This window comes from Filicampus tigris, chromosome 15 (genome assembly GCF_054856515.1).
Source record: "Filicampus tigris isolate MCC_2025a chromosome 15, RoL_Ftig_1.0, whole genome shotgun sequence".
NCBI classification, from domain to species: domain Eukaryota; kingdom Metazoa; phylum Chordata; class Actinopteri; order Syngnathiformes; family Syngnathidae; genus Filicampus; species Filicampus tigris.
The window spans coordinates 3,650,218-3,677,900 of NC_141231.1; the positions used below are offsets into that span (position 1 = coordinate 3,650,218).

A 27,683-nucleotide genomic window follows, 5' to 3' on the forward strand; every position below is an offset into this window, starting at 1 on the left:
AGGGAGGTTTCCAGGATGCATCCTAACCAGGTGCCCGAGCCACCTCAACTTGCTCCTCTCAATGCAAAGGAACAGCGGCTTGACTCAGCTCCCTCTTCACCACGACGCACCGATACAGACTCGGCATCACGCAGATGCTGCACCTTGTCAATCTCTCGCTCAATCCTCCCCTTACTCGTTAACAAGATCCGAACATACTTGAACTCCTCCATTTGGGGCAGGACGTCTTTCTTGAAATGGAGAGCACACTCCACCCTTTCCTGACTGAGAACCATGGTCCCAGATTTGGAGGTTCTGATTTTAATCCCAATTGCTTCACAACCGGCTGCAAACCGCTCCAGTGAAAGTTGGAGATCGCGGTTTGATGAAGCCACCAGTACCAGATAATTTCCAAAAAGGAGAGATGCAATACTGAGGCCACCAAACTGGACCCCCTAAGCGCCTTCGCTGTGCTTAGAAATTCTGTCCATAAAGGTTATAAAAAGAATCGGTGACAAAGGGCAGCTTCACTGGAAACGAGTCCGTCTTACTGCCTCCAAAGCAGACCAGACTCTCTTATATCTGTGGTATAGGGACGGAACAGCCCGCATCAGGGGATTTGGTACCCCTTACTCCCAAAACATCGCCCACAGAACTCCCCGAGGGACACGGTTGAACGTCTTCTCCAAGTCCACAAAATACATGTAGACTAGCATTTAGATGTAGACTTCAATGCACCCTCGAGGTCCATGCGAAGGTATTGAGGTGTGTCCAACCAGGACAGCCCCACATCATCCAGAACCTTTCGGAACTCTGGGTGAATCTCATCCACCGCCGGGGCCTTGCCGCCAAGGCTGACCTCAACCCCAGAGATAGTGGGAGAGCCCACCTCAGAGTCCCTTGGCCCTGCTTCCTCAAAGGAAAGTGTGTCGCTGGAATAGAGGAGATATCTTCAAAGTAATCTCCCCACTGACTCACAACATCCCGAGTGCAGGTCAGCACTGCTCCATCTCCACTCTAGACAGTGTTAAAGGTGCACTGGACTAGAATTTCTTCAAGGCTGCCCAGAAGTCATTTTCCATGGCCTCACTGGGCGGGTTTTTGTCTTGGTAAAATAAATTCTCCCATATCCACCTCCATGGTGACGCTGCAACGTCGCCCAAAGAACACTCTGAGGTGGACTGACCAATATGTTTGTTGCCGTGTTGTGTTAAACCCAGAAATATAATTTTAGTGAGTGTGAAAGCTTACGTTGATGAAGCCATGAAATATAACTGAACATAACACGACTCTGGTCGCAAAATTTTCTCCAAAAACGAATTGAGGCAGTTTATTTCTCAACTCCTCTCAGGACAGAAGCTCGTTCAAAGTTTTAGCTTGGCACTTGTCATTGTCAGTCATTTTTGAGTTGCGTGAGCGTTTAACAACCACACGTGAGGAGTTACTTGAACAGTCAGTCAGTCACAACGATGCTGAATTCAAATCCGCCCATTTTGCAGGCCTTTGCCTTTCGAAGGCTATTGCATGCAAACGACAAACTGCACAGACGTCACAAAAACCACGTCAAAGACTGATTTTGACTTGTTATACATAAAACTAGTAAAAAAAATAATTGATTTTGATGGCATGGGAGCTTTAGTTATTTGTGTTTATTATATTTTGGGGGAATTGCCTAACACAGTGTTGGAAAATACATCTTGAAAAGTTTGTTGTAAGCAAGCACAAACCACTCCCCGCAGCTTCAAAAAGCTTTTATTGTCATTGTTTCAACTAAAGTAGAAGCGTTTGAACTGATTAAGGTGATAAAATAGGCATTTGAAATAACATGCACAAGCTCTGTAATAAAAGAAAAATCACAAATGGAAAAAAGATTTTCTATCCCTCTTCTAAAGTTAATTTATGTAAATCATCATATTTTTATTCTCTCTTATTTCCCTTATATCTTGCCCTTTCCTTCATTACATTTTTGCATCCTGCAGTTCCTTTATCTAGTGTGTGACGTCATTATTTTCCTTCTTAACATAGAACTCTATCAGTCCTAAAGTTTTTAATTCGTCTCTATCTCTTTTCTCTTATCACATTCCATCCTCCCGCCCTTCCCTGCTACTCATTCTCTCACCCTCTTTCACCTCTCACTCTGTCTCTCTCTCTCTCTCTTTCTCTCCCTCCCGCCACTCTCTCGGGACATCCAGCGCTACCATCCAGCAGCGATGTTTACTTCATGCTTTTAACATGCAGCAGGCTAATGACTCGTAATTGCTGCAATTGCTCAACAAGCTCAGGGTCAGGGGCTAAAGCGGTGCCGCTCTCCTCAGCCCACCAGTACCAAGATAGAAGTAGGAGGGAAGAGACGCAGTAGTTCTGGCTCAACGTGCAAAGGGTTTCTATGTGGTCATGCTGGATTGTATAGGATGGGTCAGTTTTACTCTAAGTAGAGAAGAAACAAGACACCGGATATTAGGTTTGAGCTAGGAATGAAATGAGCTAGGATGTGGAAAACAGCTTGAGGTTGAAGGTGTCATATGAAGCTGAACAAAATTTCGCAGATCAACCGCAGCCGAAAAGTTCATTTCTCTGAGGACTAAGAGCTTTTGAGTGTATGTAAGTGAGCCGTGAATATAAACGACAAAAAGTGGACTTTGGACCGAGGCCATGGAGTTGTTGGAGGTGTTCTATCGACGGAAGCTTCGAAAGAAGCAGAAGAAAGCGGCCCTGGGCCGGTCCGAGGGGGCGCTGTGTCGGTCGCCGTCGGAGGCCAGCGTCAACAACCTGGCGACTGGCCTCATTTCCAAAGTCCTCAGATTCACATCCAGGTAGAATTGATCTCGTTGATTTCTTTTATAGCAAGCTAAGTGATGGTGGCCTTTGAATTTAAGTGCAATATTTGTGAGTGGGTTTGAACAATTTGAAAAAAAAATGACTATGTTTACATGCAGTCATTAACAAACCCAGAATATTGGCAATATTCGCACAGCAAATGTATGCGGCACATTTTTTTTTTTGTTTGGTATTTTCATATTCTCCTCATATAAAGACATTGAAAAGTGTGGTTGACAACAACAAAAAAAAGACTGAAATGCGAGGTGAACACCCATGCCATGTAATCATTGTATAACGGAGTGGCTCTGTCAATAATGCCTGGGCAAAACAAGGCTACAGTGACGCTAGCACGTGCTATAAACACATGATATTTCTACACTCATTCCTTCATTTCCACCCCAGTTTTATCTACAAACGGGACATCACACCGCTCCAACTTGCCTTACAGTTTCAGTAGCGAGACAGGGCACACACTCAGTTGTTCATTGAGACACATACACTCACACTCACAACTGACCAGACACTGGTTTACAAGCCTTGTATGAGGCTCTGTCGTGCGTTTCAGCGGTCAGGTGACTAGAAATTTTTGTGTTATATTGAATGGTATATTTTCCATTATTTATGTGTGGACCATGTGGGACCATATATAAATTGTATTGAGACTAAATTCTGCTTAAAATAAAACTAACAAACTAGGGCTAATTCTATCTGTATCACAAATCTGTATTCAGTGACATGTTCTATTTTGATATATAGGTGGTTTGATTTTTTTTTTTTTTTTTTTTAACATACCTTCATCATGTAAATTGTTAGGATCTCAGGTTTTGGACAAATGCGATACTCGTTTGGCCGATGTTGCTCAATGTGGTCCGAACAATGCCCAGGGAGTTTGTGTGAATGCTCAGATGCATGGAAAAATTGAGGGAACATTTCCCCTTTTCTAACCTGACTATTTGGTCATATGAATGGCGAAACACAATTGGAATAGTAATACCGCCATTGAAAGGGACATTGGTTTGTGGTCTGCGCATGCCCTGCAAGGAATCTTAGTCTTCCGAGTAAAGAAATTACCTTATGCGCGACGATGCAGCTTACTCGCCACCTGTGGGCAACTTGTGTTGCCACTTGCTATACGTTTTCACTTTATTTTCCGACTTTGCGGTGAAAATTGCAGTTTTATAGACACCCATATACAGTATGTGTGTATAGTCCGTGCATCTGGCATCAGCTCGCTGTAAATACACAAATATAGATAAACAAATATGGCAAAACCCAGACTCTGCACAGAACCACACTTTCGGAGCACGGAATAAACCGACTGCTTTATTCCTGTGGTGAGTGACATGAATATTATATGTTTTTATTGACGGTCGAAAGTAAGAAGCGGAAATGACGTCAATTGCATGATGACGTTATCTGTACGTCACCTGTTTGGATTGAGATATGCCAAATGATCACATCTACCATATATACGGGAGTAACTCTGTCCATTCACGCATGTAAACGGGTTATCCCGAATGTTTCAGAAACCGGAATTTTGACCTTAACCCAAATCTTGACTGAATGTACACATAGTCAATCTAATTGCGACCACACTACGCCTGCCCCCCAATATTGCAATTGCGATTTAATACGCAATTATTTTTTCGAGGTCTTCTTTGCATGTATTTTTTAACAAACACAAGCAATTTGTTTAATCTGTATTACAATAAACAATATTAAATGTATTATACATAGCTGTTTTGGCCTGATTGGTAAGGCTTATGCTAAAATAAAGTCAACTCAACAATTAATTAATATAAAAGACAGTTTGTCTACTTCTATTACACTTGTTAACTTACTAAACACTTTGACATGCAGGCTTTCAGGGCTTCACGATGACAACGTCATGATATTCTACCAAACAAATGTGGCATAAACATAAGTCACAAAGTCACAAAGTCATCTTACAACAACAATGTAAAAAAAATCTGTGACTTTATCACATCAACTTGTCATGTTTCCTGAAATGTAAACATGTGGACTGTACTTCTTAATTCAAATCGGGCCCTCAGTGTTCAACTAAGAATTCACTTTGGATCTTTTACTGTCCAAGCACAACAATGTTTACCTATACAGTACTTTGTTGTACTGAATGTTGAACATATCCAAGGACTATTGACTATTGCCATTGGTCTTTCACAATAAAATTAGTTTTTAATGATATTTTACATTTACATACTTTTAATAAAAAGTAACTTCAACATAACTACTGAGTAATAATTTCAAAACTGAAAGCATCCAAATACAAAGCTATGATTTATTCTGCACTAATTATGGAATGTTGATTACATCACTGGCAACAAAATATCAAGCAGCAAAAACCTTAACTTAATTGCAATTTTGTAAGCATAGAATGTAAATTCTTCTCAGAACAATCATGCCCATGCCATGACTTCACTTTTCACATCACTCAGGATGCGCTTGGCTGTTTCGTATATGCTGACAAACAGGAAAAGATCGTATCTGCATAAGTAGAAGACAGCTACGTGAAATCCTGCATGTTTCTGAACCTCATAAACCTGCATAATGACAGGACGCGACTGGAATACCTCTGTTTTATCATCTGTACGACCATTATACAAATAGCTGTCAATTAATTTGCTGTACTGTTTATGCTATTGCTGGCGAGCTGGGCTAATGCCAGTTGATTTGGGGTGAGGTGGACTATACCCTGCAGCAATAGCAGAGAAGCATAGAAGAACAATAAATAAATGTAGTAGAATGCCATTTTAAAATTGCAAAAGCTGCAATTTGTTTTGTTTTGCGGGGGGGATTCATTTGGTCGTTACGCTTTATTTTTTTATACAGATATATGTATATTTTATGCGTATCTTTCGACAGTGTCTACTGTAAGTTCAGTGCTTAAAGCGGAAGTCTATGCAAACATTTTTTTTTTCAAGAATATGTTCTATGCAAGCCCACTAGTTGAAACAGGGTATTCTGATAAATATTGCGTTTGTGGATAAGTGTTAATCCACTCGTTTTTAGCCATCTTTGGGGGCGGCCATTTTGTCTCATGTCGACTGAAAATGACATCACAACTGCTCACAATGACCAATCACGGCTCAGATTCAGCCGTGATTGGTCGTTGTGAGCATTTGTGATGTCATTTTCAGTCGACAGAAGACAAAATGGCCGCCCCTAGAGTTAACTAAAAACAAGTGCATTTTGCTGCTTAACTTATATTCCACAAGCGCAAAATTAATCAGAATGCCGTGTTTCAACGAGTGGGCCTGCTGGGAACATATTCTTGAAAAAAATATGTTTGGGTTGACTTCCGCTTTAAATCTAGCAAGGCACGGCTCCAGGATTTTTCCCCAACGGGGCTAAAGGGGTCTTAACTGATACATATGGAGGCTGCGAAAATAATTTTTCAATATATTTTTGGAATATCAACTAAAATGCTGGGGGGGATTAACCGGGGCTACACATATTTCTGACAGGGCTTTAGCCGCCCTTAGCCCTGGTGTGGTGCCATGTGTGCATCTAGTGCAAAGTGCGATCTAACTGCGCAGGAGAGGAGCATGGTCTGTATGGCAGAAGCAGAAACTGACTTGCTGGAGTCCATGCAGGACACATCATAAACACATCTTTACAAACTACAATACTACTGTATTGTATTGCTTTCTGAAATTCTAAATACTGCATTTGTGAATGCAAGAGGTCTTTGGATACTTTTAGCCACTCTTTCACTATTTACAGCTCTTCAAATTATTTTGTAACAGGTTACCAATGGTGCAATCAGTTTTTAACACTGTATATAAAGGAAGGCTTTAAAACAGGGGTCACCAAGTCCGGTGCTCAAGGGCACCTATCCTGCATGTTTTCCATCTCTCCCTGCTGCAACACACCTGTAAAAGATCTAAAATGACATCATGTGAATTTATAAAATGTTTCATTTGAATATTGAGGTACATTTCACAATTATGGAAGAAAAGAAAAACCTTTGTTCAAAATATTGCTTCCCTTCACACTCATTTCCCTTCATGCTTTTGGGATTCCCTTCACTTACATCAGCACTACTATTTGATCAGCAGGTTGCATCCTGTTTCTTTTAGCTCATATATGTCATGTATTTTTTGTTTATTTGCGTAATTTTTCGCTTTGTAAAAATGTTTTCAATTGATTGAGATCATTTAGAAATTTCTGGAAAAGATAGAAAGGCGACATTAAAGACTTTTCTACTGACTTTTGAGTCATATCCCAGTGGAATGGTTCCAAACAGTTGTGGATGTTTGTCTTGTTACTGTGGGAGGACTTCACAAGATGAATAAATTAAAATTGTCAATTTCCCAACTCTGAAAAGGTTTTGTGTTCTCACTGCTGATATGAACTTTGAATTGTTGATTTCCTGCAGCATGAAAAAGGCCTGCCATTTGATCAACTGTATATTATATCTTTTGGTTCAATTGTCATCTGTCACAAAGAATTCCTTTGTTTTTTAAGAAACTTTCACATCAGTTTTTCACAAATGTGGTTTTTTTTTTCTAATGAAATTATAAGCGTTGTAGAATGTCATTTCCAGCATATTTATTACACTGCATGTTTTGAAGACTTGGTTATGTTGTTAGGCCCTAGAGAAGCTTTCAAACAAAACAAGCAGTGAATGAGAGGGGAGGAAGGAGTGTCTTGTCCTCCAAACAAATACATTTTAGTATGATACACAGCAGTTCTGCATAACTGCAAACTCTAACCTCAACAGTCAACATTTTGTTAAGTATTTAAAAGGCAAGACACAATGTACTGTGTACATAATGAGTTTTGAATTTCGACTAGCTTCTGCAGCTGTACCTAATGAAATGTCCAGTGAATGCAGATAAATCATTCTTCTCTTTAATGTAATGTCCCAATCATCTCACGTTACAAAAAACATTTCTTTGTGCATAAACCCTGCAGACGCAGTGAGACGGCATCTCGTCCTCACTCGTGGCATTCAACAAAACTGGGTGAAGGACAGCCGGAGTCAGAGCAGGAAGGGATGGACACCATGAGCAATGCCTGGCACCACAATAACCACGCAAGGTCTGTGTGTTTTAGCAACATTTTGGGTTTTTTCTTTGGTTGGACTGTTTCAAAATTACTGTGTATTGAATACAAAAGAAAGACAACTGCCTTTTGAAAATAGCATCTCTTTAATATGTAGAGTAGTGGTTCACACGTTTGGTTGTTTTGTAGTCAACAGAGCTGGGCATTCTGTCCCAGAGACGGAACGGTTTTGCGGACGGAGAACGAGAACTCTTTTAAAAAGGACGGACTAAGCAAGGACGGAAGTAGGTTTTCATCCATCTTTTTATTGCAAAATAATGCAATAAAAAGTGATAACGTGAAACAAAACCCAATAGTATTGTGTTATTACGCAATCTTAAATATTCTCGTGATGTCCCCTGGCTTGCTCCAGTCATCATCAGCATCGTCATCACGATGGTGGTTGGACGCTTTTTTTTTTGGGGGGGGGGCAGCAGCGGGGGGGCGGACCGACAGAATGTAAGGACGGAAGCGCATTAAAAGGACGTAGACGGACGTGGTCGGAGGATGATAATTTTTATGAATAAGGACGGAAGACGGACCGGCAAAAAAGGGTCAAGTGCCCAGCTCTGCAAAACAGAATAGATGTGCACAACATACAATGATAGCTGAAAAAGCCAAAATCACAAATAAATGTTTCTGATGCTAAATATGTTGAATGACAGCTGTTTTTGGTATATTAATATATTAAACCGTTTTTTGTAATACTCCTTGTCGTTGTACAACAATGGTATATTTAATACATGTAATAGAACCCTCCTTAATGCAGAATCAGTAGGAGCATTGCACAATGGTCCCATTAAATGGGAGACAAAAGTAACATCAGTGCCAGCCTTTGAACCTTTCGTTTTGACTTTTTTGTTGTTGTTGTTGTTTTAAATTCAGTTAGTTTTATTTCGTTTTTTACAGCAACTTTGTTATTTCTATTAGTTATTCATTTTTGGACAAATGTTTCATTTAGGTTTAGTTTTTATTAGTTTTAGTATTATTTTTAGTTTTTTTTTTTTTAAGATATACAGTATGTGGAAGTATTTTCTGAGTGCAAGATTTAAAAAAAAGCCACTATATGTTGTGTAATAAAGTACCTGCGGTTGCACAGCAATAAGAAGGGCATTTTTGCTATAATAATAGTTATGACAAAAGCTGGCTCTACTATGTACCTCATAAACTAAGAATTGAAAGTGTGAGTGGAAGAAAAACAAACATTACTGAGTTTCAGAAAATACATTTGTTGCACAGATACATTTGGGCAAACTGCATAAAACTCATGTTTTGTTTGATTTAACTTGTCCAGAGTATGTGGCAGTTGGCTGTATTTGCCAATCCCGTAGAACATTGCATTTCAAACTTCGGACAATGCACTTGGAAAACTGCTCTGGCAGAGGCCAACACCAATTGTAGCCGTGCGCTGAAATGACCCAGATGCACGGAAATGCTAAATTGATTTGCCATACCGTAGGATTGCGCTCATGTTTTATACGCAAACCTTTTGTCAATCGGGCCCTATATGTGGTGTTGCATATTACGTGTCTGTTATGTAAAGAGGAGCTGTTGGTCAGGAGATTTATATCATCAGACAAAGTGACGTCAGTGTTTTTGTTAAACAGCAGTAAATGGAAGTGAAAGGCTCTGACATGACTCTGTTTGTTAGGCGGGGGCATTGACGCTAATACCCAAAGAGAGGGGGAATTCTTCATGTTCCCTCCCCACGTCACCTCCGGGGTCTCCCATGGCAACATTCTCACCCCCTACAACAGATACACGCACTCTACGGACTCTACTGTTGCACTGCTATGCTAACTTCATACTGAGCCATTCTGGATTTGAAAGTTGTTTTTAATGTAATGGCTTTCGAACCAAGAAATGGCGAATAGAGCCAGAGTGGCTGACACAAGTTCGAGAAGCAGGAAAAGTTACTGACAGAAAAGAGAACGACAAAGACTGCCCTCTTTTCAAAGGCAGTAATTGCATTGTGTTCGGTTGGAAGAGTTGGTGAATCAAAGTGTGACGTAGATGCACACACGCGCACACACGCACACGCAAAACCTGTTTTTCAGTCCACGTCTCAAGCACTTATTGTTGCTAGGTTACAAACATCACATTTTGAACACGTTTTGAGGCAAGGTTTTGAAAGATTGACGAAAAAATGGAGAGAAAGCTTTTTTTCTATTACTGATTTCAGATATTATTCACTCTAAGTCTACCGTGGTACATCACACTGGTGTTTTGTGATCACATGTTTTTTGAGTTTGACGCTTTTTGTAGTTTAGAGTTGTTGCTGTTGTTTTTGAAAGTGTTTTTTGGTTTTGTTTGTGCAGACTCATACCCTTCCATTATTGGTGTATTTCGCTGATGTCACGCTTCTGTAGCAACTACCGTATCTGATACATAGCATATTTTTAGCCACATTTGGAAGAAGCTTGATTCTAATCAGAGAATGTCCAGTTCCATGTTACGTTTTCATCTTTTTTCCCCATGACGCATATCCAAATTTTGCCACTGAAGCGCAAAAAAGTCTGAATCGTGTCACTTGAAGTATGTAGTGTAAATCCATCTGTTGTATTGTCATACCTTCAGACTTTTTTTTATAAGTATTTGGCAAAATGTTTGGAATGCTGCGTGCTGTGAACGAGCTCATGCCTTGTCGAAAAATGAAAAGAGATACATGACAGGAAAATTGGGAAATGCGGTGTGGGTATTTTAGATTATTATTAGTAACCACGGCAGCACGGTGGTTGACTGGTTAGCACGTCCGCCTCACAGTTGGCTTCCTGGCCTTCCTGTGTGGAGTTTGCATGTTCTCCCCGTTCCTGTGTGGGTTTTCTTTGGGTACTCCGGTTCCCTCCCACATTCCAAAAGCATGCATGGTAAGTTGATTGGACACTCTAAATTGCCCCTAGGTGTGAGTGTGAGTGTGGATATGTGTTTGTCTCTGTGTGCCATGCGATTGGCTGGCAACCAGTTCAAGGTGTATCCCACCTACTGCCCGAAGACGGCTGGGATAGGCTAGAGCACGCCTGCGACCCTTGTGAGGAGAAGCGGTATAGATATTGGATGGATGGATGGATGGATGGATGGATTAGTAACCACCTGTTTCGTAATGAAGTCATTGGGAATAAGCATTGTTTAAATGAACTTGTTTGCAGAGCTGGGCATCGTCTATCCGTCTTTAACCTCTGGGCGGTATTTCTGGCCGACCCACATGGTCCCAGTCCGTCCCTCGTCGGTGACAGCCAATCGGCGTTGAGAACGTAACACACAGGCGCCGCACAAGTGGACGCGCTGCCAAATAAAGAAAAAATATCAAATAAAAACAACAGCGTGGTGATCGGTGAAATAAAATCAGTATGGGGCACGTGTCATTCCGTCTGTGGGACCGAAAGGTATACAACACTTTTATTTTTTATTTATTTGGCTGCGTGTCAGGAGTGAGGCACCTGCGTGTGATGTGATACCGATAAGTCCGTCCTTGACGCCCTTGGCTGACTCTGATCTACGGGGCGGGCCTGAAATATAGACATCAACTCATGACAGACAAAAGCATTGACAAATGCCCACCTCTGCTTTTTTGTACCTGCACGAAAGGGTAGTTCCTGGTACTGCTACGCGGTAATCAAATAGTCTTTAAATGTGTCTCCATCTGTGTTGAGCAGTGCCTCCACCACGGACCTCTCGGGCGGGTTTGAGTTGGATGGCGGCTACCTGAGGAAGAGTCCTGACCAGTACAGCTCAAGAGGCAGCATGGAGAGCTTGGATCCTCCTCAGTCTGCAAACCTCCAGCACCACCACACACTGGGCCATCACACCCACAGTGGCCCCCACCCTGCCTACTCCTCCTGTCAACAGCTATCTTCCGCCAGGTTTGTTTAAACAATCAAATGAAACTCAGACATGTAAGAGGCTACATTTTACCTGAGCTTAGCTGGAAAGTGAAGGACGAAGTCCTCAGTGTTCAATCCGTGGTGCTGCCTTTAATGATTGACGCGCAGTACCTTGGTCAGCAGAGTCAGCCAATGACAGTAGAATGCTTTTATTTTTTTGGTTTTTATTGTTTTTACTGTTGTTTGCTTTGGGGGTCGGTCTCCCTCAGTCTCCTCTCAAACAGGTAAAATGCATCCTTTGAAAGGTTTAAAGCTCTAGATTGACTTGGCCCGTTTGAAATTGTCCACTTCCCTCATCTGATGAACTCCTTTGCTGTTTTGTGTCATTATCTTGTTGTATGATGAATGCTTTGTTTATCAGTTTGATTGCGTCTTTCTTTCTTTTGGCATACAAAATGTTTCTGTTGACTTCTCAATTCACTTTGCAAACGCCATCATGAGTTTCATCAATGAAGATTGCTGAGTGTATCTTAGAAGACGCCATTAAGGCCCAAGCCGTGATGACGTCTAATGGTTTGCATCTGCTAGTCTTTTCTTTTGTTCATGGAATCTTCTGCAAACAGTATTTTCTTACATCGGTGATTACATTGCTGATTACATCACTACAGCAGTTGTTTACGGTTTTTATTTTAAAGATCTTTTTTTGGAATCTACCGCTGCTACTTAATCTACCAAAGTGATGCCTGTTACTATACCCAGATAGCAAAATATGGCTGAATCAATGTTGAATTATGGTTCGGCTTGAGTGTTGAATCTACGTTGAAACCTAAAATAGAAATTATACAGAAAGCGCAAGGCTGATAAAATGTTGGGTCAACGTTTGTTTTTCAACCATAAATCACACAACATCAATGTTGATTCAACCATCATCTAAATGGGAATTAAAATACTGTAAACGGGCTGTCACTCATATAGTGCTTTTCTACCTTGGGTACTCAAAGCACTTTACACTGTACCTCATCTACCTACCGATGACGCAGCATCAAGAGCAACTGGGGGTTCAGTATCTTGCTCAAGGATACTTTGACATGGTCACCATGGCTGGGGATCGAACCCACAACCTCCGGGTTGGGAAACGACCACTCTAGCACTGAGCCATGCCACCCCACTGCGACAAAAACAATGGCTTAGTCCACTACAAAATGTTAGCTTTTCCCTTACCCAAACAGAAAACAATGTTTAATATTCAAAAATGTATTAGAAGAGATCAAAATACTGTGCGTATATGCCTACGAAATGAAAACGTTTCATGAATCAGGACCAACACCAGTGTTCTCAGGGCAACAAAAAAAAATCAGTCAGAAAAAAGTAGTTGAAAAAAAATATATATAATGGAGAGTGAGAGAGTGAGAGAGATACAGTACACACACTTTTTGCGGTTGAAAAAGGCCTGTCCCCCTCAGAATGTGCCCCCTTCCCACCTCCCTCCGCTGAAGTAGAAAAATAGAGAAGGGCAAACGTAGATAACAGAGATTCAACATTAATTAAACATTGACCTTTCAATTTTTTTAATTCAACCAAAATACAATGTAGATTCAACAGCATCTTTGAATCACAAACTTCAATGCTGACAAAATATTGTTGAACCAACATTGATTAAACATCAGTCTTTAACTAAAATCAAAAACCAACCTTCTTGACCCTAATTCAACATTGATTTAACATCTTTTGCTATCTGGGTAGTTTATAGCTTCATAATTTCACAATCTTGCCACGAGACTGCTTAGCGCAGTGCCTTTGGCCAGAGAAGTGACAGAAACAGGAAGTTTGACAAAAGATATTTCTCCAAAAAACAGCACAGACTATGCGGCGTGTTTCTTCCTACAATTTCTCAACCGAACCCTCTAATAAACGACACGTCTCGTTACAGGTCCTCCAACAGCATCGATCACCTCCACAGCAAGCGAGACTCTGCATACTCCTCCTTCTCCACCAGCTCCAGTATTCCGGAGTACCTTGCCTCTGCTCCGACATTCAGTCCCGAGCGCTCCTATTCACTGGAAACCGTGCCCCAGAGAGGAGGAAGTGGAGAGATGCAACAAGTTGACATACGTTACATCCGGACGGTTTACAATGCCCAGCAGGGGCTCTCTCAGGAGCGGGAGCTGAGCTCCCCGTCGGCTTTATCGCTACATAACAGTGATTCAAGAAGTGCGGAAGGAGCAAAGGGAGGGCACAGCAGAGATATGCCAAGTAAAGTACCATTTTCAGGAATGTGATCATTTTGGCTTGGTGGCATTCGTGATTTTTATTTATTTTATTTTTTTTAACCCTTCCTCCCTGGTTCAATAGGTGGCGTCTGTTACCGTGGCAGCAGCAACAGCAGCGGTGGTAGTAGCAGCGGTGTGCTGGCTGCAAACAGGCACAGTGTGGGTCCTATATGGGCACCTGGAACCAGTCCCAGCTCTTTTGAGAACCTGAAGGGGGTACCTGCTCCGCCACGGCGCAGCGACAGCTTTGCAGCCATCAAGAACCATGAGAGGCCCAACTCTTGGTCAAGTGTGGAGCAAACCCGGGTTGTTAATAGGTGGATATCCTTGAAAATATATGTTGTTGTAACACACAAAAATGACATTCTTCACTCTGAAATAATTGAAATGTAAACATTTTTTGGGGAATGAGAATCGGCTATTTGATTGATTGATTATTTATTTGAGTGAGAATTGGCTATGCTACTAGATTACATTTTTTCATATTTTTTTTTAGTTCACTCGTAATTTTGTACTGAAACGTTAAATTTAATCTAATGGCTTGTGTTCCAATCAGGTCTCTGCAGAAAGGCTCCTATCATCACTCCAGTGGGCCAGTTGCCTCAAGTTCAGGTGCAGTATGAAGAAGTTTTATTATTTTAAGAATAAGCTCGCGCTCATCCGCAACCCTAATGAGGACAAGCTGTACGGAAAATGATTGATTGATCATTTACGTCATTATAATTTCAGCTAAAGGCTCGTGCATCACTGAGGGTCAGCTCCACACAGTCATAGAAAAGAGTCCAGAAAGCAGCCCCACCACAAAGCCCCGACAAGGCTTCCCCCCGCCAGGTTCACCTTCTGGACCTTCCATAAGCATTACAAGCCCAGCTCCCCAGTCAGGACGCCTCATTCTGCCCCAACCCGAACCCCACTATGCACAGCTGCCCAGTTCAAGTCCCGTGTCATCCACCTCGGTAGTTTATCCTGCTCTGGACAAGGACGGCAACCGACAGCAGCAGCAAGGTCTGCAGAACCTCAGAGGACAGGAGGAGGAAGCGACCGAGCGATGGAGAGATGGAAAAGTGCCATCTATCGAAAAAGGTCACCAAATGAACATCTCCTCGCCGTACCCGCACTCCACCGCTCCACCGGTTGCCACAGCGCAGAACAGAGCACATGAGTCCGAAAGGTAATGATTAAATGTGTCAATCAACAGACGTGTAAATCTGTAGTAGTGCAAAACACATTTTTCCCCCTGGACATTAATGTTCATTTGCCCTTCTGACTCTATCAGGAATCAACAGGACGATAGTCATTTTGGTCACAACAGAGCCTTTCCTGCTGCAGGAAGATCCGAGAGCCAGGCGGGGGCCAACACGTTTCAGCGCCAGCAGGGGCCGCAGGCTCACAGCCCCCATCACCACCATATGCATTCTAACCAAGGACCTCACAACCAAATGTTGCAGGAGCAAGATTTCCCAAATCCCCAAACTCAGTCAACGTCATCTCTCGGACCCCAAACCTTCCAAGAGCGGAGGGACCCTTACACAACTGTACAGTCTGGGGGCCACGTCAGAAGGTATGTACAGGTTGAAATGATTACCGCTGGGATAATAGATCCTAATACATTGAAATTTCTTCGTCAAATTTTCATGGCAATAAGTAGAACCTTCAAACGTGTCAAATGAGCACGCACAACGCGGCATTTGTTATATTTGAGGATAGATTTGCACATTTCTGCAAGCAACCGTGCTAACGGTTTCACATAGGGTCACGTTTTAGCGGTTTTCCGGTGCTTGAGGAGCTACTAGTTTGCTGTGCGGACACACCACCTGTTGCTTTTAGAAAGTCCTCCGTGTTGGAAATACAGAAATACGGAAATGCTTGACGATTAATCGACTAATTCAACCGCTGGTGTGTTTGCTGTTCTGTTATTTTTACCAAAATGTGTCAAAAGAAGAGGAAGAAGAGACAGACACATTCAAACCAATTTCACTCCAGTCATAGTCAGTGATTATTTGTTTGTTTTTACATCTTCATGAAGTTACATACAGTTTACTGTTAAGTACCGGTAGTGGTATTTTTTGGAATAGCAACACAAAAAAATTACACACAAAGCTCTGATCAGCTATTTTTAGAACAGGCTTGCAGGTTAGTCCTTAGGATGAGGCAGGTAGTCCATAGGGGCTACCTGGTGGGCACATGTTAGAGGCCCCTGAAAAAGAGAATTTACTGTATACCACTTACGGTGTATAATGTTTTTTTTTTTTTTTTATCTCTAGTTTCTTTGGGCTCAGTGCCTGGATTAATGCAATAGTATTATTGTGTAAATATATATATTGCTGCTAAACCTATATGTATCTTTCATCATGAATGGTGCCTTCACGGATGTGTGCATAGGGATGCATTAACACACCCACATAAGATCACAGAGTTGGGCTTTTGAACTTTTCTCTGATAAAATCTGGATGGTCCATTTCCTCTTTAGCCCGGAGGACACAGCATCCATGATATCCAAAAACAAATTGAAATGTGGACTCGTCAGACCACGGCACACTTTTCTACTTTGCGTCAGTCCATCTCAGATGACGCTGGCCGTTAAGAAATGAATTTAAACTTAGACTTGCAAATTTAGTGACAAACTGACACTGTCTGTGATAACAAACAGTGTTACTATCCTTTACGCGATGTGATGATGTTGCTTTTTGTAATGCCGTGGCACTTGAGGGATCAAAGCTCACCGCCATTCAATGTTGGGTTTTGGCAACGTGCAGAGATTTCTTTCAATTGCCTGAATGGTTTGATATTACGGACTGCAGATGATGAAACCCCTGAATTCCTGGAAATTGTATGTTGACTGCTTGTGACTGAATGAGCTCTTTATAGAATTAGAATTAGAATTAGAATTAGTTTTTCTTTTTTCTAATTTGGTAACGTGGGGTCTGATTGTTTTTTTTTTTTTTTTTCTAATGAGTGAGAAATGTGGTCCGTAAAATGCTTCAAATGGAAAGTGCCTTAAAATAACTCATTTGTGAATTGGCGCTATAAAAAGACAAACAAACGGGAATTAACCTGAAGTTTGAGAGAGGGCACCAGAATGATTAATTTCATCTTCTCTTTTCAGAGTGGTGGACCAATCCAACGTCCATCCAGAACCAATGTCGTATTCCAGAGTTGCGCAGGGACAAGTGCCCCCATCCCATTCACCAGTTCAATCTCAGCACTCCGCCTCCCCCTCCTCCACGCAGGCCTCCTTCTGTCACCACAGTGACTCAGCAGCTCTTCATTACCATCACTTGGACCATAAAGAGCAGAACAGAGACAAAGAACACCCGCTGACTCGTCTAGAGAATGCCCTCGTAGAGGTACAGCGTTGCACCAGCCCAAACGGTGCCGTCTCTGCCAGTAGTCATGACAACAATACATTGGGTGAGGGTATCCAGGGACCCACCCGTAGTCTCTCTGTCCTAGAGAGGGTCAGTCGCTTTGAGCATTGTGACAGAGCAGGAAAGCAACGTAGTCAAAGCATCAGTCATAGCCACCACAAAAACTCTTTACGCAGGGTAAGTCAAACAAACCAATGAACGCATCTTTACATTTCGCATACTCACATTTCACAAATTGGAATCGACGTATAACCCAATCTTGCTTCACTAATTTGCATCTTTAAATCATTTCAAATCAGATGACTGACAAATACTATGGTACCCCCTGTGGAGCAGAGGACCTCAGAAGCATGCTAGAAAGAAGCACCAAAGGGTGCAAGGCCCATAGAACCATGAGCTACAAAGGAGGCAGCGTCAACTACAAGAAAGACAGGTGGGTTTGTCACAGTGTTTCATATATATGCTACATTTCTTTGTCTCAATTGCTTGTGTGAATCCAAGTTTGATGTCTACACAATGCCATGCGACTCGAGGAACATGTACTACTGGAACCATGTCCTGTGGTCTGATGAGACCAAAATACATTTATGCGGTATCAAACGTGTGTGGCGGCAACCCTGTGAGGAGTACACAAGTGTGTCTTTGCATTCATATTTAGATACATACAGTCAATCAAGGTGGTGGGGGTGTCATGGTTTGGGGCTAGGAGTGCTGCCGGCAGTGTGGATTTTGAGTTCATTGAGAGAACCATGAATCGTCCCGATACGATAATGACCAAACACAACTCCAAGAAAACCATGTCTCCGGTCCTAAAACCGATTCAGTGTCTGTGGGGCATCCACCACTTTGCTGTTGTCATTGAGCAGTGGAGGAGGATTCCAGCGACAACCTGTGTAGCTCTGGAGAACTCAGTGCCCAAGAAGGTTAAGGTAGCGCTATTCAATAAGGATGACCACACAAAATATTGGCACTGTGCATAATTTGGACATGAGGGGTATACTCTCTATTGTGCCCAATGTAAATATATATCATATATAAACATATAAATAAGCCGCACCTATCTATGTTGAAAAATGTGATATTTACTGCATTTACAGAACGATTTTAAACTGTAAATGTACATGTATGTACCTGAACAGATTCTTTCCTAACAGTGCCTTTTAACACGGCAGCAACTTTGCTGATTAAAACGGAACAGAACCAAGAGGAAAATAAAGTACTTATCTTCATTTCACTGCCCGCTGTCACTCCACTTTGTCAATTAACGTCCGGCTCTACTTCCGCATACCACCTAATTCATAACCTAGTGCATAGCGCCCTCGCCTGTTGAACTCCTCCACCTGCAGTCACATCCTGTTAATGGCAATTGTATCGTATTGGATTGTGGAAGAAAAATCCACAGAATAGCCGCACCTTTATATAAGCCGCATGGTTTAAAACCTAGGGAAAAGGTAGTGGCTTTTCCTCCGGAAAATACGGTCGTTTACTTATCTATATTTGCTAACCTCTGCCAAGGAAGTTATGTTCTCATTTGGGTAGTTGCTCTTTTGTTTTGTTGTGTTATTTATTACTTCTTTGCTGTGGTGTTTGTATACTGTATCTATCTCAATCTGTGATCTGTCAAGTGGAAATATGATTTCAAAAAACTTTGTTGAGCCTTACACTGCCTGGGTCACAAGTATCAGAAATTGAATTTATGTGACTATCAGCAGTAAAAATGTCAAAGGGTTGAAGGGAACAAAATTTAGATTGTGCTAGTTTAACTTCGCAAGTGATAAATAGTAAGAAAAGCTTTTTATTAAGCACTTTTTAAATCAGGCTAAATGAAGAAAATGAATGAAATGAACTAATTAAAAATTAAACACACATTCAATTAAGACCAATCCTTACAATTACACAGTATAAGGATAACATTATTCTTTTGATGCATAATAACGCTGCAAATACTCTAAAAGAGATACATGGTGCTTATTCAGCCTTGGGGGAGGCTGTGCATTTTCTGTACACTTCTGTTTTCCTGCCCTATTCAGGACTGCACCTGATCCCAGTTCAGCCCTGGAGAGGAGCCGAAGCAGCCTCCATTTGGATGGATCCAGAGAAGAAGATGACAGTAAGACCTCTTGGAAACAAGATATCCACAACATGTTGGGCACTTTGCAGGACACGTCCTATCACAGGTCAGAGGTCACTTCAACAAGCCATTGTTTTGCCATTGTCTGTCAATCATCTTATTATGGGAACCTTGTCTTAAACCAGATCTTACAGGGACTCATTGAAAGAGGCACAAACTAAGGTCCTGCGTTCGACGTCCTTGAAACACAATTCCTCCCCTGTTCGTTCCTCACGTGCAGTTTCTTCTCCCAATCCCTCCTCACACGGCAGTCATCAGCCTCTGCCTCCACCCTCAGAGAAGAAAGGCCCTAAAACCATGCCCAAACCACTGAGCGTTGTTCTTAATGTCCCAGTCACTTCCCCTCACACTCCAAAAGAGCGTCATGTGGTCGGACCACAGTCTCGAGGCCCAAGTCCGCCGGCCTTGCCCAGCGTCCCGGCGGTTGGACCTCCTGCTGTGTTGCGAATCGGTGGACGCAAACGCCTGACCGCGGATCAGAAGAAACGTTCCTATTCTGAGCCGGACAACATGAACGAGATTGGGATTTCAGATTCTGAGATCGGGCTCTTCAAGCTCGGAGGAGGTAAATGAAACAAAACGTACTTAGAATATACATAAAACGTCTAGTCTAGGCTTGTTTAGTTTGGCCTTGAGCATAGCTCATATTCAAGCTGCATACTATTTTATTTTTGAATGCATGCACACACAATGTAATCAAATGTAAATATTCTGAACGTGGGGGGGTGTAGGTTGGGGAGAGTGGTGACGGGTTTGAGGGGGCATCTCTGGAAGTTTCTAGGGCCCGGCTGCCCAGCGCCCGAGCCGTGTGCCTGAGCACTTAGGCTACAATGGATAGGGGCGGGGTTTCATTGGATCTTGGTGGGTTACGGATTCTGGGGTCCCAGTAATTCCTTGGCTTCTTTGTCCTGGGGGTTTACCCTGCTGGGGGTGGGATATGGGCTAAGCACTTTGCTGCACTGGTGAGAGGTTGGCTGCGTGATCTTAGCGCAATACATCAGCAATCACTCTGAGCCAATCTTTAGTACAGGTTGGATCCACAATTTGTGCAAAAAATAATTAACTTCCCCCGACTTCCCGAAAACATTATATCGTTAATAAGTAGTGATGTAACGATTCATCGAAAATCGACTCAACATCGATTCGTTTCGATTCATCGATTCGATTAATCGTAAATCAAGTTCATTACATTAATCTAGAAAATGATGTCTTGAAAAGTTTTTTCATTCCAGATGCATAGCACATTTTGAATGTGTAGATCAAATTATGCTTTTGCGCCAAACATCATTGCGTATTGCGTTTGTGGATCGCTGCAGAACCACAATAGTGCACAGAGACAAGCATGGTAAAAAAAATTTTAAAATCGAATCGAAAATCAGGAACTGAAAATCGACTCGAATCGGGGCTTGAGTGAATTGTTACATCCCTATCAATAACACATCTAAATGTATAAACCATATTTGGTTGATGACCAGTTCAGGGTGTACCTGACCTCTCGTCCTAAATTGGCTGGTAGACTCCAGATATCCGATGACCCTGAACACGATAGGGAATGAATGAATGAAAATACATGACTGTACCGACCAAAGGCTTTGTTTGCTTCATGTGAAAGAATCATATTGTTTTAATGGTTCTCGCAGTCACAAAAGCCAGCTAAGGTGAAATGACAGCGATCTTGCTATCTACTAGAGACCAGTGTGGCTGACCGGCGGAAGATGTTTGAACGCGGATCTGCAAACAACGCCAAGTCGAGGCCTGACTTGCGTCAGCTTCAGCAAGATGCTGTGGCTCAGTATGTGCAGAGGAAGAGAAATGCCAAGAAAGATGAGGGGAGAGAGAGGAGTGGGCCAAGGCCTCTCAGTGCTTATCTCCAGTCGGAAAGCACCTACCATTCAGGTGGCTGAAATGAATGAATGAACAGAATTTGGAATTGTACTTTGTGAGGTCCAGCACTTTATCGAACAGCATTGGGCTCTTTTGTACATAGAAGTTTGTCTTATTTTTTCTCATACTTAGAATGTATTCCTCTATTTTTATCTTATTTTGCATTTTTAAAAATTTTTAGTTTCAAAACGTTTTTGACCTGTGGGGAACTAGCAAAGTAAGAATTTATTCATTCCCTCATCCCCCCCCCCCCAGACACCCTCAGCCTCTCGTCTACCTCCAGCCTGCTCTCTCTTCAAGACTCTGGGCTGGATCGCAACCTTTCTTCGATTGAAAGGCGTCACTTCTCTTCTCCTGGAGCTGACCTGCGAAGCGTTCACTCCAACTTGTACTACCCAGGCAGAGTGACCACTCCGAGGCTTCCGTCACACCCGTCGACATGGTAACCACGTCCACTTAAAACCACCAAGAGAGATATTTTCAATCCCTTCTAACTATTTGATCATAAGACGTTCTTATGACAACAGTATTCCAGTTTGATATTTTCTGTCCCTTATGTTCCATAGTGGCGACTTGCCACCTGAGCGCCACACCTCCAACACCCACCTCCTGCATAATTTCGTCCAGGAGGCAGGCTCCAATAAACAGAGTCCAATCCGGTCAAAAGATTCGCAAGAGACAGCAAGGCCTCGACAGAAACGGCTCGGGCCCAAGCAGGCGAGCGGGTCTCTGGCAATGGTTGGCTCCATACTGGGCTCTGGCAAATCCGCCTCTGTTGAAGATCTGCTGGAGCGGTCGGAGGAAAGGATTCCAAGCCACTCTCGCTCCCGCTCATCCCCCACTCTCGAGATACTCAATCAGGTAACATGCGACCACACTGGCACTTGAAATTATCCAGACTGTGATTAGTTAGGCTAGGTTCACACCGCAGGTCTTAATCCCAATTCGGATTTTTGGAAAAAATCCGATTTTTTTGTGTATTACATTATAAATGCGACCTCGGTCTTGTCTGCTGTATGAACCGTGCGTCGTCAAAGTGGCCCGCATGCGCAGAAGATGAGATGACGTCACACCCGACGGTGTGTTTGCGGAAGTAAACGTGGTCCAGCGTGTCGGGTCAAGCGATTAGGTAGCAGGTAGAAAAAAAATGCAGTATTTGGGGGGAAATTATGAGGCGAGACTTTAATATCTCATTTCATAGAGCAATCACTAACGATGACGTCACGTCCTAACCGTGCGTAAAAAATGAATCTGAGCCGTGGCTGAATTACTACAATCGCCATAAATGTTTATCATTCATGTTTCAAGTGGGATTAAATTAAAGTAAAATATTAAATTAATAGTGAAACTCAAAACAACTTTGCAGATTCGATCCCCCTGTTGCCAGTACTTTCCTTCCGCCTGCGCGAAGGGCATCTTGGGCTCCGGATTAAGTCAATGTCGGATATATGCGACCTGGCCGTTCAGACCGCGAACGCATTGGAAAGGATCGGATACGTATCCGATCACGGACCACACATGAAAGCGACCCAGGTCGCATTTGAAAAAATCGGAATTGAGCCGTTCAGAAAAATCAGATACAGGTCGCATATGAGCAAAAAAATCCGATCTGCGTCGCATTTGCCTGCGGTGTGAACCTAGCCTAAGTCTAATTGTCTAATAGGACAATGTTGTGAGGAAGGAGGAAAGCATTTTTACCATTCAATTTAGAAAATGTAGCTAGAAATGTACTGTTCGGAGACTATATGTGTCGGTTTGTTCCTTCAAAATGTCATCAGTCATAACTTAAGCACTTATACCGATGTAATGATTCCACATTCAAGTGCTTTGTTTCATGATAAAAGATCAGACACACATTTGGCTTCAGGGACATTTTGTTCTGAGTTGCACAGGAAATAGCCCGAATCCTCAATGTTTCCTGTGTGGTGCCGCCAGCCGGAGAGCCGCTGGAGATGGTGGCTGGGCGCTGTTTGATGTGCTTGATAGGAAAGAGAAAACACAAACACACACGTATACATATGACATCCTCAGAGTCCTTAATGGAAGGCAGCAAAAGACGAACGTCGAGTTTATCTGTTGAGCTTATCAGCGGGATCAGTGTCACGTAAACAACTTACATTTGAGGCAGACACACAGAGACACTCTTTTAACTTTTAAGTTTCACTGCAGACATTTTCTCCCCCAGTAAATAAAAGCCAATGAGATCAACAACACTGTACTGACGTTGATATATACACCAATTTGCATAAGACATTATTCAACTCGGTCCATGTTATAAGTTACACACAAAAAAATCCAATATTTTGTTTGCAGTTTTTTTTTTTTAGAGGCAAATGACATCTAAAAAATGAAACATTATGCTTTTTTGTAAGGGCGGGAATCTATGGGTGCCTCACGATTCGATCCGATTCAGAGGCCCGTGATTCGATTTAATTCCGATTCAGAGGCCTATAATTTGATTTGATTGTGATTTCCGTGCATCACTGGCTTACATTGTATAGTCCATGTAAAACAGTTTTTTTAAAACAAAAAACTCAAGGAAGGGCAAAGATTTATTTGACGCTTTGATTTCCCTCCGCCCATATGAGGTTTTGCTGGTTCCGCCATCTTGTCACGTATTAGTTTTTTCCTAGCAGAGGCGTCTGACGTACAAACGCACGACGCACGTAATTGCTGGCGCATGCTTTTCGATTTTTTAGTTAAACTTTTTACTATCGATTACTAATACCTATGAATCGATTCAGAATCTTTTTAATACGCCGAACGATGCATTGAAAAAACGATTATCGTTCCCACTCCTATTTGTTTGAATGTACAGTATTTATGTGTTTGCATACATTTGCATGCGAAAATAGATTGATCATTTAGATTTTGTGGTGAATGCCAGCAGCCTGTGTGTTTTCGAGAGGGTATGAATGGTTTTTGGTCCTATGTTCCAGATATAAACAAGCATATTTGCCGGTATAGTTGTAGAGAGTATGTACAGTACTGTAGTGCGTTGCTTGCTAAATGACCCTAATGTGTCACCCTTAACCCTTTCATGCATAGTGGTCACTACAGTGGACAGCTATTTAAATGTTGCTTTCGCCTATATTAATTAATCGAAATTTTATAAATATTTTTAACCCTTTCGTGCATTAATTATGATTTAATGTTATTATTTAAAATATTAATATATTTTTTAGTTTAATTAATATAGGCGAAAGCAACTTTTAAATAGCTGTCCACTGTAGTGACCACTTTGCATGAAAGGGTTAAGTGACTTATTGAGTGATTATGCAAGACCATCATTTATATTTACATACAATTAATTACAATTATCACCCATTTCGCGTCAGGAAATATTTTTGAAATGTATTGATACTCTTGTGTACTATTCATGCATTTTGTTGGTAAGTATATAGTTTCTAAGATTATTTTTGAAATGATGAAACATTAAAAATGACGTTTGCAAGTAACGTAAATGATGACACATGGAAATTTGATCAGTGCGCAGCTTTAGATTGTAGCCGCCGATTTATTATTTATTTCAAAATCGCCCTTGGCTGACAGACTAAAATGTGTGCGTTTCAGGACTCGGCGTCAGATCCAGTGGAGAGGTTTGCTGCCTTTGTGTCGGAGCCCGAACGCCGCGCTGAGACCGTGGACAGGTACTGTACACACATCAGCCTCATCGCTTTCTCTCTGCGTCCATCTCATTTATTAGGTTCAGTTCAATTTTGGTGATTAATCCGATTTCATCTCCCGCTTTTTCAAAAGTCTTTCTGTTGAAAATTCAACGGAATGCCACTGAATTGAATGGTGATCGGGAATGGAGTTTATTAGAGTTACAAAAGTTGTAGCGCTCGTCTATTGAGGGAGATTACATGAGCCTGTGTGCATGTGTGTGACAGAATGTGTGCTCCATTTTTTGTTTTTTTAAACTGAAACAAGTGAGGCTAGGGTACCGCGAAGATTGACAGGATAGCTGAAAGAAAAGAGCAAAAGGAAGTAGAAGAAAACATGTTTTTGAGTGGATAACGGGAAGTATAAGGGCGGAAGACATGTCCACAAAGACACCGGGAAAGGAGAACATGATGCAATTCCGTTGGAACGGGTAAAACATGAGAGATTGTGGATGGAAAATCATATAAAGCGAGTAAGAAAAATGAATGATGAAAAAAAAGATTAGAGTCCTAGATATGAATAGAACAAGATGGAAGGAATGAGGAATGAGAAGAGTATAAGGGTTCAGGAAAGAGGAAGATGTGTTTTACACAGAGGAATGTAAAGAAGAAGAGAAAGCTCCCTGGCACTGACACTGAAAAAACAAACAACTTCAGTGCACTGGGATTTATTAAGCCAAAGATATTGAATATGTTTACTCTCAAAATGTGAAGGGCAGGGGTCACTTTAGGAATTCGGTGTGTGTTCCGTGTGTGTGGGTGGGTGGATGCTTGCGCGGATCTTTTTGATATATTGCAATACCAAGCCAATGAATGTACTGCTGCTGGTTCAACAGAGCCTTAAAAGAGAAAGGAAAATTTTGAATGACGGTGAGAAAACTTAAGACAAATACTTTTAAGATTGAGTAAATCAGAGAATGATCTAAACAAGACCAGGACATATGACAGCAGCGTAGCATGAATGTGATCAATGTACGGTGGCACAAATATGCACTTGCAACTGTTAAAAGCATACAGTAGAGAAGTCAAATGTTTGATCCGTTTTACCATGTATATTCTATTGGCAATTTCCTGTGTCGTGTCTCATAGCGCTGGAGACAACAAGCCACTAGAGGGCCTCGCCTCGCCACAGCCATCACAGAACAATCCCAACAACATCCAGCCTGCTGGGTCTTTCCTAGGTGAGCATAATAAACGGTGAAATCTGTGCTCTCCAGGGTTGGCTCAAGTACTCGGACTCTGTACTTACGTAGAAGTACAAATGATTGTTTAAAAACAACACTCTGGTTAAAGTAGACAGTACAGACTGAAATGTACTTATATTGAAAAAAATATCGATATCACGATAATGGTCTATGCAATACGCATATCGCAAAGACATGCAATCATTTTCTTATGGAAGCGCTTTTATCTGGATTCGACCAGCCGGATGCAAATTTAAATGCACATCGCCACCCAATGGTTGGACATTATCTCAGGGGATTACAATTAATCATCTCAGAGCACATTGAGCTTGCTTGTTTTGCTGCATGAAAAAAATTACTTCTTTCATGAGATAGTAAAAATGTCATTTCTTTAGGTACAGGTTAAATATTGCAAATAATATCAATATCGCTACAGTCAATATCCATGTTCGTCCAATATTGTAGCCCTAACATATACATACATTATATATGTGTCTGTATGTATATTTATATATGTGTGTATGTGTGTGTATATATATATATATATATATATATATATATATATATATATATATACAGTAACAAGCTGGCAAAATTGCAAGTCAACTACAACCTATTGTTGCATACAGAACAATGTGATTTGAACCCCACCATGTCTTTTATCCATCTTTGTCTCCTTCCTAGATGCAGCCTTCTCCCACTCCCCTGTCCCACTGAGGGACAGACAACGTCAGAGGAACAGTGAACGTCAGCGAGCCCACAGCATGTCCTCTCTCGCAGCCTCAGTTGGTCTGCCTTGCCCCCTCGACTCCACATCCGCTTCTCACGACTGGCAGTCTAGCAAGGGTGTGAATCAAGCTAATCTGGACGACATCACCTTCCCAAGCAGCCCCCACGGCGGCACAGCTGAAAGTACGAAAGGTGGCGCTACCAGCCTCGACGGCCGCTTTGACGCCGTTGTGATGGACAAACCGACGAGGCACAGTTTGAGTGATACCAGTGTGTTAGAAGACACCACCAAGGGCGCTCACAGAGAGAGAACATTTAGTTTCGAGAGAAGAGGAGAGCGTTACGAAGAAAACATCCAAGCGGTGTCTTCGGTGAGATCATCTCCGCTGCTTCATTTCCAGTTTGCTTCCACACCGGACAAGAAACACAGTGGAAATGTCGAGTCACGTCCCGCCACATCCTGTGATCAGTCCGTCCTTCAGAACCTTTCCTCGCTGAAGAGATCCGAGCGGAGCCTCAACTGCTCCATTGACCAACAACAAACGGCGGGAACGTCCACAGGATTATTTAGTGAGGACTTGGATGAGGTATTTCTTCTCAGTCCCGCACCTCCATCACCTTCTCCTTCGATCAAAGAGACAAATATCATGGAAGACGTCCCTCTGCCTCCCACTCCTCTCCTTGATAAGAAAAACGTTTTGCAGATTGGAGGAAGGTTGGTTTTCCTTTATTTATTTTTTTTATATTGGTGTTGAAATGAAAAAT

General features: G+C 42.0%; 1 protein-coding gene and 1 long non-coding RNA gene across 4 annotated transcripts in view; one reads left to right on the forward strand and one right to left on the reverse strand.

Moving 5' to 3' along the window:
- shroom3 (shroom family member 3) overlaps nucleotides 1–27,683 on the forward strand; it is a 64,914-nt gene that overhangs the window by 32,224 nt on the left and 5,007 nt on the right. For 2 of the 3 annotated variants that reach the window (XM_086053208.1, XM_086053210.1), the window contains 17 exons: nucleotides 7,738–7,863; nucleotides 11,520–11,726; nucleotides 13,618–13,940; nucleotides 14,040–14,274; nucleotides 14,514–14,569; nucleotides 14,687–15,128; nucleotides 15,234–15,518; nucleotides 17,064–17,502; nucleotides 17,625–17,758; nucleotides 19,356–19,502; nucleotides 19,582–20,021; nucleotides 21,146–21,352; nucleotides 21,596–21,782; nucleotides 21,907–22,201; nucleotides 24,914–24,990; nucleotides 26,095–26,186; nucleotides 26,874–27,633. In XM_086053208.1, coding sequence (XP_085909334.1) covers nucleotides 7,738–7,863; nucleotides 11,520–11,726; nucleotides 13,618–13,940; nucleotides 14,040–14,274; nucleotides 14,514–14,569; nucleotides 14,687–15,128; nucleotides 15,234–15,518; nucleotides 17,064–17,502; nucleotides 17,625–17,758; nucleotides 19,356–19,502; nucleotides 19,582–20,021; nucleotides 21,146–21,352; nucleotides 21,596–21,782; nucleotides 21,907–22,201; nucleotides 24,914–24,990; nucleotides 26,095–26,186; nucleotides 26,874–27,633 — 4,452 coding nt within the window. Of the gene's footprint in view, nucleotides 1–2,309; nucleotides 2,793–7,737; nucleotides 7,864–11,519; nucleotides 11,727–13,617; nucleotides 13,941–14,039; nucleotides 14,275–14,513; nucleotides 14,570–14,686; nucleotides 15,129–15,233; nucleotides 15,519–17,063; nucleotides 17,503–17,624; nucleotides 17,759–19,355; nucleotides 19,503–19,581; nucleotides 20,022–21,145; nucleotides 21,353–21,595; nucleotides 21,783–21,906; nucleotides 22,202–24,913; nucleotides 24,991–26,094; nucleotides 26,187–26,873; nucleotides 27,634–27,683 lie in introns of those variants that run through there. The other variant, XM_086053209.1, reaches the window with a different exon arrangement.
- Nucleotides 10,770–11,726, reverse strand: LOC147135174 (uncharacterized). Its single transcript, XR_015089804.1, has 3 exons — nucleotides 11,441–11,726; nucleotides 11,304–11,372; nucleotides 10,770–11,148 (listed from the first exon to the last, which is right to left on the reverse strand). It is a non-coding gene; the product is annotated as an uncharacterized LOC147135174 (long non-coding RNA).